This window comes from Crinia signifera, chromosome 9 (assembly GCF_055691185.1).
Source record: "Crinia signifera chromosome 9, ASM5569118v1, whole genome shotgun sequence".
NCBI classification, from domain to species: Eukaryota; Metazoa; Chordata; class Amphibia; order Anura; family Myobatrachidae; genus Crinia; species Crinia signifera.
The window spans coordinates 2883633-2899203 of NC_139225.1; the positions used below are offsets into that span (position 1 = coordinate 2883633).

General features: G+C 44.4%; 1 protein-coding gene across 11 annotated transcripts in view; it reads left to right on the forward strand.

Annotated features, from left to right (window-relative positions):
• Window positions 1-13744, forward strand: part of PRRC2B (proline rich coiled-coil 2B) — a 76305-nt gene extending 62561 nt beyond the window's left edge. For 5 of the 11 annotated variants that reach the window (XM_083160895.1, XM_083160897.1, XM_083160902.1 and 2 more), the window contains 8 exons: window positions 3216-3319; window positions 3577-3704; window positions 4047-4287; window positions 4366-4527; window positions 5723-5770; window positions 6513-6604; window positions 7230-7305; window positions 8807-13744. In XM_083160895.1, the coding sequence (XP_083017021.1) occupies window positions 3216-3319; window positions 3577-3704; window positions 4047-4287; window positions 4366-4527; window positions 5723-5770; window positions 6513-6604; window positions 7230-7305; window positions 8807-8935 (980 nt within the window). In that variant the 3' untranslated portion in view covers window positions 8936-13744. The remainder of the gene's footprint in view (window positions 1-3215; window positions 3320-3576; window positions 3705-4046; window positions 4288-4365; window positions 4528-5722; window positions 5771-6512; window positions 6605-7229; window positions 7306-8806) is intronic. The other 6 variants (XM_083160900.1, XM_083160905.1, XM_083160896.1 and 3 more) reach the window with 5 other exon arrangements.
• Window positions 13745-15571: the final 1827 nt, after the last annotated feature.

Consider the following 15571-nt stretch of genomic DNA (forward strand, 5'->3'; position numbering starts at 1 on the left):
TTTACAATCAGGCAACTTCCTTCTGCTGGACCTTCAGTTTGGGTTTGACCCTTTAGTATGTAATATCGAGGGAACTGGTGTTCTTCCAAGTTATTTTGTAGTATAGTTAATTTAGAGAAAGAAATGCCGTTTCTGCAGTACTTGCCCCCCGGCATTGCACATTCTAATGCACACTGCGGTGTGAGAATGTGCAGTTGGGGATGAAGGTAGCAAGGAGCATCCCTCCAGCAATTGGTGAGGGAGCCCACTCGTAAGGACGCAATATTAGACTTAATACTTACAAATGGTGACAGAATATCTGACATAAATGTGGGTGAAAATCTGGGATCCAGTGACCATCAAGCAGTATGGTTCAAAATAAAGACAGAGACTGACTCATCGCACACAAAAACAAAGGTGTTAGATTTTAGGAAGGCTGATTTTGTAGAGATGGGAAACTCTGTAAGGGATTCTTTGGCAGAGTGGAAGAACTTGGAAGGAGTGCAGGATAAGTGGGAAAAATTAAAAAGTGCAATTCTAAAAGCAACAGAACTTTGTGTCAAAAGAGTTAGGAAAAACACAAGAAAAAGAAAGCCATTGTGGTTTGCAAAAGAAGTAGCAAGTATTGTGAAAGCAAAAAAGTTGGCCTTTAAGAAATTTAAGCAGAAGAATGAGGACAAAGAGGTGTATCTTGTTAGACAGAAGGAGGCTAAGAAGGTAATCAGATGTGCAAAAGCACAGGCTGAAGAGAAAATGGCCCAGTCAGTGGGTAAAGGGGGGAAAACTTTTTTTAGGTATATAAGTGAAAGGAGAAAAACAAAAAGTGGAATAATTAGACTGAAGACAGAGAGTGGAAGTTTTCTTGAGGGGGACAATGTAATAGCAGATAATATTAATAATTATTTTTGCTCAGTATTCACTGCTGAAAGAGAGGGGAAGGGGCCACAGTTAAGTTGCAAGTATAGTCAGAAAACTGAGGGAGAGACAAGTACATTTACAGAGGAGAAAGTCCTCACAGAACTCTCAAAACTGAAAGTGGATAAATCAATGGGGCCAGATGGGATACATCCAAGGATACTAAAAGAGCTTAAAGGGGAGCTGGTAAAACCAATAACAGAATTATTCAACCAGTCACTAGCTACTGGAGTAATCCCAGAGGACTGGAAAACAGCGAATGTAGTCCCACTGCACAAAAGTGGAAGCAAGGAAGAGGTAAGCAACTATCGACCAGTGAGCCTTACATCAGTAGTAGGGAAATTGATGGAAACACTCTTAAAACAAAGAGTTGTAGAATATCTCAAAACCAGCAATTTACAGGATCCAAAACAGCATGGGTTTACTGGGGGAAGATCATGTCAAACAAATCTTATTGACTTTTTTGACTGGGTGACTAAAGTAATAGATCAAGGTGGGGCTGTAGATGTAGCTTATCTAGACTTTAGTAAAGCTTTTGACACTGTCCCACATCGCAGACTGTTAAATAAACTTGAAAACTTGGGATTGGATTCTAAGATAGTTGAATGGATAAGAGCGTGGTTGCAGGACAGAAAACAGAGAGTTGTAGTAAATGGAGTACAGTCAAAGGAGGGAAAGGTTACAAGTGGAGTACCCCAGGGATCTGTACTTGGACCGGTGCTTTTTAATATCTTTATTGGTGATATTGCAAATGGAATTGAGGGTAAAATGTGCCTTTTTGCAGATAACACAAAGGTATGCAACAGGGTAGACACACCAGGAGGGGTAAAACAAATGATTGAGGATCTAGGCAGATTAGAGAAATGGTCAAGAGAATGGCAACTACAGTTTAATGCCAAAAAATGCAAAATCATGCACTTGGGTCTCAGAAATCCAAAGCCTCAATATAGTATAAATGGCACTATAATGGAAACTACTGAGGAAGAGAGGGATCTAGGTGTCACTATTTCAGGGGACTTAAAAGCAGGTAGGCAATGTAACAAAGCAATGAAGAATGCAAGTCAGATGCTTGGTTGCATAGGGAGAGGTATCAGCAGTAGAAAGAAAGAAGTAATAATGCCACTGTATAGGTCATTGGTACGACCTCACCTAGAGTATTGTGTTCAGTTCTGGAGGCCATATCTCCAGAAGGATATAAATACATTAGAGACTGTACAAAGAAGAGCAACTAAAATGGTGCATGGCCTACATCACAAAACGTACCAGGAAAGACTAAAAGATCTTAATATGTATACTTTAGAGCAGAGAAGGGAAAGGGGGGACATGATAGAAACTTTCAAATATATCAAGGGCTTTAACAAGGTACAGGTGGGAGACATTCTTCACAGGAAGAGGAGCAACAGAACACGAGGACATGCACTGACACTGGGGGGAGGAAGGTACAGGTGGGAGACATTCCTCACAGGAAGAGGAGCAGCAGAACACGAGGACATGCACTGACACTAGAGGGAGGAAGATTCAGGGGAAATGCGAGGAAGAATTTTTTCACAGAAAGAGTAGTAGATAAGTGGAATAGCCTCCCAACAGTAGACGCAAATACAGTAGTACAATTTAAACATGCTTGGGATAAGCATATTGATATCCTTACAAAAAATAAGGATCAAATATGGTTTGAGGTAACATGTTTAAAAAAAGGGGCAGACTAGATGGGCCAAGTGGTTCTTATCTGCCGTCAAATTCTATGTTTCTATTGTTGGCATTTGAACATCACCTATAATTGAATGCCCCCATGTTGGTGCTTTGTGTGGGCTAATACGATCACCTGAGTAACAGCAGCACAAAGTGAGTCCTGACTGGTGCATTTGGTTTGCTTTGCGTTTCACTAGCAAATGTTTGGGGTGAGTGGTGATGGAACTGGGGGGGGGGGGGGGGGGTTTAGTTGTGGATGCAGAGCTAGAACTATTTTTGGGTGGGTACTAAGAGGCTAACTATGATATGAGCAGATATATTTGTATCCACTGCTCCCTGTGAGCTGGATAGTGGAAGCTACATTTAGTGTTCGGAGTACAACGTTCAGTGGGCTTCTATGTATTCATTCTTGGGAAGGGAAAGTACCTGATATCGTGGTTCTGAATTCTACTGCTGGTGTTGCTGTATTTCCTTAATTTCTGCTAAATGCATTCCTGCCAACTGCTCAGAAACGTCAGTTTAGATCATGTGACATGATGAACCACTGTTGCATTATGGGAGAGCGTTTCTAAAGGAGGTGAGACGATGGATCAGTCGGAGGTCTAACATTGCCCGTCCTTTTGTTGTTTCAGGTAACCACATCCCCCCGTTGTACCTGGAGAGCCATATGTTTGCTGGCCAGCCACGCCTAGTTCAGCAGACCATACCTCAGCAGCAAGGATACCAGCAGGTATGGGTGAGCACTATATGTATTCTTTCCTGTATTGCAGCACAAACGCCTTTCTCAGTCTCTAATGTTTCACTAGATCCTGCTGTGACCCTTCAGTATGTACTCCGAAGGGAAATGAGGACAGAGAATCTTATGTTATGCCTAATAGAGGTAGCTTGCCTAGTACGGGGTAACTTGTAGGTGTTCTGATAAACATGCAGGGGACACGTGTGCTACGGAGGCACTTCTTGTGCATTCATTCTCACCATTCTGTTCTCTAACAGGCGGCAGCAGCCCAGCAGATCCCTATTTCTCTCCACACGTCTCTCCAGGCTCAAGCTCAGCTGGGTATGCGAGGTGGACTGCCGGTCTCCCAGTCACAGGAAATGTACAGCTCAATGCAGCCCTTTAGGTAATGCGCACGATTGGGAACGGCGGTGTAACGTGTTCCGCAAACTAGACACATTCCGGATATTGGGCTGAAGGGAGGCCAACTGCATACACCAGAAGTATTGGACTAATGGGCAGAGGAGGACAATTAAAGTTATATATCATATAATCCGATCAGATCCTAGCTATCATTTTCTAGAAAGTTCTAGATGCTGATAAGTTGCTGTTGGCGAAACACCTTGACTTGTCTTTAGAAGGTTTGATAAATGTTCCCCCTAGATTTGAAGAGGTGGAACACTTTTGGGTTGAGGCTTTGGTGATGTTGCTCTTCCAAGTCATTGACTTTCCGTTCTCTCACCTTCAGGTCCCAGGTGTACATGCACCCCAGCTTGTCACAGCCCAGTGCCATGGTACTGACCAGCGGTACAGGCCTGAAGCCTCAGTACTCCCCATTTCCAGGAATGCAGCCACTGGAGATGGTAAAGACACAATCGGCATCCCCATACCAGCCAATGAGTGGGAGTCAGCAACTTGTGTATGAGAGTCAGCTTAATCAGGCGGCGGGGATGGGGGCCTCTGGGATAATGGACTCCCAGCTCACACAGGTAACGATCACCTGCTCTGCTCTTCAGCCATGATTCATTGTCTGCTGCACAATATGACTGTTCCATTTTTACCGACAGTTAACGATGCCAATGGGTGGCTCTCAGCTTCAGATGCCTCGCTATAACTCTGGCCAACAGCCAATGCTTCTGCCACAGTCCATTCAGCTCCCGCAGGGGCAGAACTTACCAGTCGGAGCTCCGCGCAGGATGCAGCCTTCAGTTCTGGCTGCTAGTCGAGAAGTAAGTGGAGGGTTTCTATCTGAAGAACTTCATAAACCCTTAGAAGAACACTTCTGTAGCCTCAATTTCCAAATGATTCCTGCCTGCAGTGTAATACATCCTTGTCCGATTTTCCTGTGACATTTTACGTACCCGTACCTCCTAGTCCAACCTGGGCATCTTCCCGGAATATTTCTCCTCTGTTAATAATAATGATGAATTGATAAACGTTTAGTATTAAATTCATTCCATGAGCATTTCGTAGCCTTTGATATATTTTAAAATCCTCAAATCTAAGAATTTAGCAAAAGCTGCCCTCTTATGCGTAAATATATATTGTATAGGGGTCGATTTCAATACGGAGCTTGGTCAATAGCGCTGGGAGGGAACTCTCGCAATTATAATAATCCGCCTCCGACTAGTGGATTCTTGCAGAACTAAGGTGGCACAAAGAGCACCGATACGGGGCACAAAGAGCACCGATACGGGGCACAAAGAGCACCGATACGGGGCACAAAGAGCACCGATACGGGGCACAAAGAGCACCGATACGGGGCACAAAGAGCACCGATACGGGGCACAAAGAGCACCGATACGGGGCACAAAGAGCACCGATACGGGGCACAAGCTGGAAATTGGTGCTACCACTAAACACCCACGAGTAGCGGTATTCTCCAATTTAGCAGCACGCTGATTATATTAGCTCTGGGATCTCCCTCCCAGCCCTATTCAATGCACACCGTATGAATTGACCCCATTGACCGGTATATAGTCTGTGAAATGTGGGATTGTAATGATGTGTTCGGACCCCAGTTGTGTGTATAAGTCTGAGGATGACCGTATATAGCAGTGTACAGACTAATATGGCTGATATGGGAGGTTTAGCGCTACAGTGGTTACTTGCACTGACTATCTGGCGGACACTTTTGTAAACTGTGGTAAAGAAAGCAAGCAGTGTTGCCCATGGCAACCATGTATACAAATTGTTCTAGGCAGTTTATAAAACGTTGCCCTGGATAGCACTGCCTGCCCTATGCTGCGGGTTCCATAAATGTCCCCCAGCGAGACATCCCTGTACCAGGACCTTGTGTCTTTGCACTAGGGGCTTTGTCTGCCCGCGTCTTATACAACCGGGTATTTTACACAATGTCAAGTGATTTTCCAAAAATGTAAGTGCAGATGTACACTGATTGCAAAGAAAACTTTTTCATTTTAGAGGGTGAACTACAACAACCGTTTATTTGCCTCCTTCTCCAGCTCACAGGTAAATGCATTGCCGCCAGTCTCTGGCACTAAACCGCCCGCTTCTTTCAGAGTCCTGCAATCTGCACCCCAGGCCCATTGCCGTGTTGTCTTAAGGACAAGTTCACGTGGTCATGTGACTAGCAGTAGGGAGTGATTTTTGAACACAGATCTTTATTGATACCTCACTTCATAACACGCGCAGAGACTTTAAACCTTCAGTCGAAGAACTAGAAAGAATCTAAACGTGTAGAAAGCTTATACAAATGGCAGATTGCGCTTAGACAAGAAACTTGGGCTTGGAGGGACATCATACATAACGATTGTATGTGCTATATGTGTAATAGGCATTACACGGTGTCTTATCACCCCATACGCTCCAGTGTTATTACCGGCTATTCTGACAGCATAAAGTGGGAACATGGATGTTTGCCCCATTCTCAGGGAATACTGCAACATGTATTCATACTTCTAGCTCCGGTTTAGTGACCTAATGCAGCCCATTCCTCTGTAGGGTAATTCTGCAATGATCTGGGTTCTCTCAGGTGATCGTCAAAATACAAATCCCCGACTTGCCAATTTTGATCGTTTGTGGGTCTGAAGTTGCGAATCGAGGTGGTCACACATGAATGTATTTTGACGATCACCCATCCCACGCATTGGCAGAGAGGCACATTGGCCCGATATAGTGTTATTGTATGGGCTACATTAGAATTGTATTCAGTTCTCGCAGCGATTCTGATTGTTCTGCGTTTCTTCCTCAGTCTTCTCAGATGGAGATGAAAGGGTTTCACTTCACGGAGAGTAAACAGAGCATGCCCAGCTCCGCCTCCATGCAGACACAGCACTCCTATCGGTAAGTCCCGCACCCTGCACGTAATGCGCTGCCTGCGGAGGAAAGCAGCGGTGTTGTGTGATATTCTGCAATCGCGCACAAGAAGACAATTTCCACCACCATCAACTGCGTCACTCTCTGTGTGAAAGAAGAGCGTTGTAGTGGACCGTATGCCACTGTGTTTATCGCAGCATAAATGAGTGGGCTTTATATTAGGATTTGTAGGTTTCTGGCTATGTATGTATGTATGTATAAATTATGTATGTATGTATGTATGTATGTATGTATGTAGCTTGTGTATAGCAATTAACATTCCTTCACCGGTCTTAGGTTTCCAGCTCCATCTGAGTTCTGCTTTGATGCACAGACCCCGCAATCAGTGTGTGTGCGGTCTCTAATTCATTGCTTATCGCACTGTAACGGTCATGGCCTCTCAGTAGATACTGTGACAGTGGCCGTCATGTGACCCATTCCGCAGTCTAGCCAATGGGATGGAGGCAGGATACGCCTCCACTATGTCCTTCTAATTCACCCATCTCCATGAGTACGATCCTCATCCGTCTCTATTCCCATAGTCCATATCCAAGCACCAGTAGTTGTGGTTTTGTGCTTTACCTGTTCTGAAACCGTTGCCTTTCATTTTAAGGCCAGGTTCAGCTAGTCCCAGTGGGAAGTCACCAGGACCGGGGCCATCTGCCAACTTGGGACACTATCCTCAGCAGGTAAAGTCCTGTGATCAAGTGGCCCTTACTCTTTAACCTGTAACTAGGCCGCCAGCGGAGGAGACCTGACATCAGGTACATATCTCTCTGCTGCAGGCGTCGGGCCGCCAGGCCTAGTGGTGGTATATCCTGCCTGCTCCCTTCAGTTACTTTGCATGCAATGACACAGAGTCCTTTCTTGTTGGATGAATTATTCTCTGTATACCTTTTTAAGGAACCTTTGTCACCGTGTGTTTTGTATTTGTGTGTGTGTGTGGGGTTTTGTGGCGTATTTTAGTGTCTTATGAAATACATTGGTACAGGCCTTCTGTCTGCAGAACTTTCCTTCTCCGTGGGTGTGTGTTGCCCATGTATGCTTCAGGTTTGCCAGTTACATAAGTATCCATAGCTAACGAGGATGAGCCCCAACACATTTCTGCTGTTATCCAACTGAGGGATATCCGCTGGTACATGAAGGACATGTCTCCCTGTAAATGGTGTCATTTTCAAACTGCGCCGTTCCTTATAAGTCAGGACTGGCCAACCTGTGGCTCCCCAGATGTTGTCAAACTACAAGTCCCAGCATGCCTTGCCACAGTTTTGCTATAAGGGAGTCTTAAAACTGGCAAGGCATGCTGGGATTTGTAGTTTCACAACATCTGGAGAGCCACAGGTTGGTCTGTCCTGTTATACGTGGTTGTGTCTATACGGCGGCTACGCAAACAAACCCTTTACATTCCTAGGGTATCTATACACAGAACGGCTGTTCATGGTTCGGTCCATTCTAGCTGCTAAGGAGAAGCTTATCTAGAACAGAACCTCAAATTCCCCAAGCACACTGAAGGACCAGCACATGAGATTTACATACCCCATCATGCCTGATGTGTTCCTCTCCAGCTGTTGTGATACCATGATTCCCAGCATGCATTGCCACAGTATGGCTGTTAGGGAATGTTGAAACTGTGGCAGGGTGTCCTGGGATTTGTAGTCTCACAACAGCAGGAGAGCCACATTTTAGCCAGGCCTGTACTACATAATAGTAATGCAGAGATCAGTTACTTACCTTTGCATACGTAAGTCCTCTCCGCTCGGGTGGTCCTACACTACATTATAGCAACACCTTCTGTGGGTCATACAATTCTATATTGAGAGTCCACTCGCCTGGAATTACCCAGGATCCATCATCATGACACTGCGAGGATTTCTAGGACAAGACATAGCATTTACAGTCTAGTGTATAGGATTAATGTACAATCCGCATTACACTTCTGCGTTAGGGTGGAACTACTGCACTCAGCATGCCCTGCCACAGTTTTCTGCAAAGGTGTGCCCAACTTATTAAGCTTTCCATGAATAGAGGATGGACCTGTGCCAATGTCATTCATACGGTATTTCTAAAGGTAGTCCCTGTGTTCTTCCATATCTGCTGCGACACTTGCATCACTGTTACCAGGTGTTACTGCGTGCATCTTAGGAATTTCTGTTTGCTCATCTTAAACGTTCCCCTTTTTATTTACAATAGGTAAAAGACAACAAATGTGGCCTGGTTTCCCCCCAAGTTTCTGAGCAGCCCACTGTAAGTCAGATGAAGCCAGTTCGGACAGGAGCCATCAAGCCTTCAACGGTGAAACTAGAGGACAGCGCAGCCTGAGAAGTGTCCCCTCTGTAAATACCAACTAGTTCGCCTCCCAACACCCACGTTTCCTCCTCCTCTTGGATTCTTCCTTATTTGAGAGCCTCCTACGTTACTTCCAGTCACATGGACAAGCGGACAGTAAACCTTCTGAACAGTTTGACAAACTACCTGTATCCACCTCCTTCGGTTTCTTGCTGAATGGACTCCTTTGTTTAAACAGGAGCATCTTGAGCCTTCCCCTTTGCTGTCCCAGTACCTCTCCCCCACCATTTCCTCATTATGCTGCCATGCAGTCTGTGATTTGTTGGTGTCTTATGTCCCCGTTTCCATTTTCTAACGGACACAGAACAGCGTATTGGCATCAGTCGTTTGTTGAATAAGGTTTTAAATTACTCTGTTCCCTAATCCTTTTTTTTTTTTTTTTTATTATTTTATATATATATATATTTAATGCAACTGTAGTTTACAAAAGTCTACAGAGATATTTTATTGCCCTATAGAGCATTGTGCGTGATATTTTATTTTTTGAACCCTCTTGCATTCACTTCTATGTCTGTCCAACCAATTCTTGGCAGAGCTTTCGTGTAGGTCTAAAAGGCTGCAGAGCGCGAGTCTCGGCTTTGCTAGAGTAGATCTTTGTAAACCATTGAGTTATTCCTCGCCATCGTCGAAGCTTTAGTTCCAATGCATTTTATATAATAAGCTATAGACACGGTCACACACGCTGAATAGACTCTTTAGATTACCATCCGTTCCTTCTCTGGTTAACTAGTTCTGTCCGATGTGGCCTTCATGCTTAGGGCAAACTGTGGCCCTGCAGCTGTTGTGAAACTACACATCCCAGAATGCCTTGCCAGAGTTTTAGCATTCCTTAATAGCAAAACTGGGGCAAAGCATGATGGGACTTGTAGTTTCACAACAGCTGGAGGGCCATAGTTTGATTTAATCGAACTGTACTAGTCCTGAGCCCCTTTGTAACCGTGGAAAGCTGGAATGGTTTTAAATGAGAAGTCTGGTCCTTTAACATGTTTTGCTTGTCCACAGTTCTGTAGATCATATTATGCCAGAACAGCTGGATGTTTAAATCTGTTCCGTCTCTTGGTACATCAGCGTTTTCTACCCTTCATCTACTCAGTCTTCATATAATCTAATTATTTAGCTGACATCTAGCTTTTGTTAAATGGTTCGTACAAGTTTTAGTAGTCTGAAATCTGCACCAAGAGTTAAACAGAATTGAGGATTTTATTTCACGTTCTATACATTTAGAGCTGATTTCAATGTTTACCAGGAGTTCTAAAACAATGCGTTTTATCCCTTAGCAATTCCACACCCCAAGTCCATGCCTAGGTTGCCTTGTTGGGCAATCCGGTCCCTAACTGCATGATTGTGTCAGAGCCCTTATTTTTGTAATACTGTATGCTGGAATGAGATTCTGTTTTGGGCCTTTATGTAATTCTAATGTGATGTAACTGTGGTACTTAAACTTCCACTAATTTCTGCAAACGGTGGTTGTTCCACAGTGGGTGTGAGGCGGGGGGACTGTGGGTTCCATAACCTAGTGCATTTAAGCTACACGTGCTGTCAGATTAGCTGTAACCTGTTCATAGAGGTAGGAAATGACTCTGTGGCAGAGGTCGGTAGTGGAGGAACAGTCTTAGAGGTTCAGGGTTCCGCTGTGCACATTACAGGTGGTCATGTTCTGAATATCTCCGTCAAATGTGCAAAACTTCCCGCCTGGATAACTGTTATGTTATCACTCTGTGTTCTGCTGGAGCACTCTGTGTCCCCGTGCTACACCTGTGGTATCTGCAGACTTTTAAAGCACCACCTCACAATAATAATACTCCCCCCAAACGCAAAAAAATATATATGTATCTCCAGCTTTAGTGAATATATTATTCCAAGCAAGCCCCACTGGTAACTCAGCAGAGCCCTGTTATTGTCAGAATCGGACAATTCTTCTGTATTTATACTAATTATAAGATAATGATGCCGGAGAAAGGCTTAGTCCATCCAAGATGGCCGCCGTGCATTGTACTGTAGATAACTGCCACAGAGTTTCCGGTGCTTGATGTATTGTTGTTGCACTAAAACGCTTTGCTATATTTACATGTATCTGATGTAAGTCTAGGTGTAAAAAGAAAAAAGCCTGATATATTAAGGACTGACAATCCACAATGCACTGCTCTACAACCATTGTAATGATATGACTTTGTAACCTAGAAATGTTCTTGGGTACTGCGACGGGGTTTTCCTCCCTGCCTGCTCCGAGTGGGCAGTGAGACAAATGGGGGGTGGGGTCCAAGGGAACCTGTGCCGATAGAGGATTCCTGCTTACCGTTTGCTAATGACTGCTGGTGAGTTTGTGTGTTACTGCCACCTGCCCTGTATTGCTTAGTACTGTGTATGTGCGGATATGTTGCTGAAACCCCTCCTGACTGGCGTCTGTTGACACCTGCTGCCCACCTCCCCAGTAGTTCCGCCCTGCGATTTTTAACCAATCAGGCTATCCTACAAAATATAAATGGGTATAGATTACATTTTAAAAGAGTTTACAAACTAGAAAAATCCATTTCCTGCTCCTTTTATCGATTTTACTCCCTACCAGTTTCCTGCTTACTACATACAGGTCTTTCACTAATGGATGTTTAACTCGAATTACAATTGTATTGTATTTGTTTGCAGATGCCAAAGCTTTTTGGGAACAATGGTGCAGATGTATTAAGCCTGGTGAAGTGATAAAGTGAAAGGTTACAACACACCAGCCAATCAACTCCCAGCTGTTATTTTTTTACAAACACAGCAGATTGGCTGGTGCATTATCACCAACTTTATCACTTCATCAGGCTTAATACATCTGCCCCAATGTGCCTTATTCATTTGTTATAAGTGCATAATCTATACATTAAAAAAATGCATATCTATAAATGTGCCTGGAGTACAGTAGAACATGTTACAAGGCATTAGTCCCTATACATTATATGGCAACTAGGGCCGGTTCATCCATTTAAAGACTGGAAAAGCCTCACAAGTTGATCGTTTAGTACATGTCAGACTACAGATACTTCTGCACCATTAGCGTCATCTTACACGGCCTTTAATAAGCGGATTATACCGTAGAGATCTACACTTCGATCACGTAGAGGTATCTGTACTGGCCAACTGCTGTGGGGGGGGATGCACGGATTAGTATTGTGTAGCACTCACCCTAGCATAAGGCGCTTGCTGCATTAACCATAGATTGTTTAGCATTTCGTCTACAGCCTCCATCCAGCCTACAGCCTGTGTATAGCGGTGTCGCTGTCTGTGGGAGAAGGCTGTGTGTGGTGGATGGATGGCACTTACTGAGGACAGGTCAGAAATGTGACTACACAGCGCTGCATACACTCTAGGATAGAGGTTGGGCCTAAATGACGTTTGGGTCTCCTGTTTAATTGTTTTGAAGGGGGACCTATATTGTAAGTGTTCCATCTGCCCCCACTCTCCATGCTGTCCTGTAAGCATAAGTAAAGGTTGTGCGTGTATAAAATGCCTTATACGTGTAAATGTCTGTACACATTCCACCACGATAAATCACATAACCCTCCCGCACGCTTTGTAATGTCCATCTATAATCATCATATGCACATTTTATATTAAATATGGAGAAAACCATCTTGCCTGTGATGTGGGGATGTGGGCGGCCTAGCGGTGACTCCCCATTCTGCTAGTACGAGATCCCCACCGCTGAATCATTTATATGATGGTCTGGAGAACGTGGGTGACACTTGCGTCTATAATACACGTGTTTGTTGGCTCGTTAGATTGCGGCGTAGAATCCCTACATGTGGGAAAGTCAGACTTTGGCTTCTCCCGTTTCATAAACTGCTGCTGCTTTTTTATTTTTTTTACTTCGTCCATGTGACTTCCACGGCTTCGTCCATGGCTTGCACCCATCTCTCTCCCCCCACTGTGGCAGAGGGATTTCAGTGTGTCCTGGATGATTTCTCCTTGGCCCTTCCCCATAGTGCAATATCGGGATTTTAATCTGGCTGTGTATATATGCCGTGTACAGTGTGTAAGTAGTAGCAAACGCTTCAAGTTACTCTGTGCTATGTTTTTGTATATATCTCCTCCTTTCTGGACTTGCTGCTGAACTAAGATAAATTACTTAGACTTTTTGATTTGAGGGCAATGTTTCCTGGACATATGAGCAGCTCTCTGACATGTAGAATGATACCAACAAGTGCAGGCAGCGATAGAAATAAACTGATTCGCTAGGAGCCATTGCTATCCTGCGCCTCTGTGATGTCACTAGTTCCAAATGGTTTGATAGGCTGAATATAGGCTCAGAGCGCTGTGAAGGTGACTGGTACAGTATACAATCATAAATGATGTGCTGCGGTCACATATCGTACATAAACTATACATAAACTGCAAATACTGAATGGTTTCTTCTATGCCTTGGAAAGGGGGGTTCAGCCTTGCAACCTGCACGAATAACAGTTACTCTACCAAAATACTAGAATAACCCTTTAGAGTCTAAAGATGGTGAGGTGATAGATACCAAGTGTTTTATATTTTTTTAAAAAGCTATGAAGATAAATCTTTATAAGTGACCCAAAAAGAAAAAAAAAAACACCTCACTGCTTTCACCCAGCTTGGTGTCCAAGATAAACGCCACCCATTTACCCACCACCCTACATGTTTTCCGGTTCCACTTAATTTTATCTCTTCTTTGCCCTCCTTAAACTATGTGATTGTACTAGCTCTTATCTGGAAGAATTCTCATTTAAATAATAAAAAAAAATGTTAAAAAAATAAAGCAAAATATGCTTTTCTCAACTATGGTTTGTGTGATTTTTACAGCAGAGCAAATTCCCCCCATCAACCTTTATGTTAACATTGAGTTTTTTTTACTTTCTATCTTCTCTGTCTTTTGGCAGAATCTTTGGTACTTGTTTCCTAGAACGGCGCCCACGATTTCCATCGTATGGGCTCCTAAAAATCTCATTGCATCGCATCCCCCTGGAATATTGCGGCATGCGATCCGATTTTTAATCACACTATCTAAAATCAACTCCACGCCGACGTGCATAGTGGGGGTATAAAAAGGTCGCAGGACGCGTACCGACACCCTGCACGGGGCTCACCACGCTTCGGGATGGCGTGGATACTGGGGGTTACATCTCATTGTAAGCACCCATCACATCTCATGGCATGGGTGCTTGTACAATTAAAGATCGCGTCCCATTTGCTGGCATGCGAAATTTAATTGTACAAGCATCGCAGACCACTAAATAAGGTATGCGATGTGCGCCGTGCTAGGAAACAAGTACCGAATATTTTGATATATTTCAATATAAAATGAATTCTCAATGGCCCTGACATGCTACTACTGTTACTGTCTCGAGGCATCAAAAACTTTAACTTGTTTTATTCACTAGGGGAACCTGGGGACTAGGACACTTGGGTATAGAGGTGTGGTAAGTGAGGCTCCTCCCACTATATTCCCCAGCAGCTCCTCAAATGACCAATTGTTTAAAACCTTACCATGATTGGCCTTGACTGATGCCAGGGGGTCGTTCATCATCATAATTGGGGGGGGGGGGGGCTGGCTACATTAGGCAGCCTTATATTTTGTTTTATTTTTCTTTCATTTTACACTGTGCACTGTTTACTTCAGTCCATGCAGGTAATTATCCCTGTGCCTGCGGAAGAGCAAACTCAGGGATTTTACGCCAACCTGTTTTTGGCCACGAAACCGGATGGTTCGGCGCGACCGATCCTCAACCTATAGAACCTGAACCCATAACTTCAGCCTCTCAAGTTCAAAATAAAACCCATTAAATCCGTCATAGCAGGTTTGAGTCAGGGGGAGTTCTTGGTATGAAGGACGCCTACCTACACATACCCATTTGCCCCTCTCACCAGATGTTTCTTCGGTTTGCAAATTATCTGGACAGTCACTGGCAGTTCCTGGTGCTTCCCTTCGGCCTCTCTCCAGCACCACAGGTGTTTACCAAGGTAATGGCTGTGATGATGGAGATTTTATGGTCAAAAGGTGTGATGATCATCCCGTACCTGGACGACCTCCTGCTAAAGGCTTTTTCTCGGGAGGAGGTTCTCAGCAACATTGCTCTGATGAAGGAAGTTCTCCTCGAACACTGATGGATCCTCAATTACAACAAATCCCAACTACATCTGTCTCAGACGCTGCAGTTCCTGGGATTGATCTTGGACACGGTCCAATTGAAGGTTTTTCTACCAGAGGACAAGATCAGGTCTCTTCAGGACTCTGTACGTCTTGTCTTGCATCAGAGGAAAGTTTCGATACTACTTTGCACTCGCCTGTTGGGCAAGATGACAGCATTCTTCGAGGCCATTGAGTAAGCTCGTTTCCGCTCTCAATAGTCCGGTTCTCACCTTTACCTACAGAGAAGGGTGACCTCATCTCCTCGGGCCAGACACTCCCTGGCCTGGTGGCTCAACTCTGCAAACCTTCTGCCCTCTCGGAGATTGGCTATCTGGGCATGGGTCCTTCTCACAACCGACGCCAGTCTTCGGGGGTGGGGTGCAGTCACTCTGGATCACCAGTTTCAGGGTCGTTGGACCGGTTTGGAGTCCCTCTTGCCTATCAACATTCTGGAGCTCCAGGCAGTTTTTTATGCG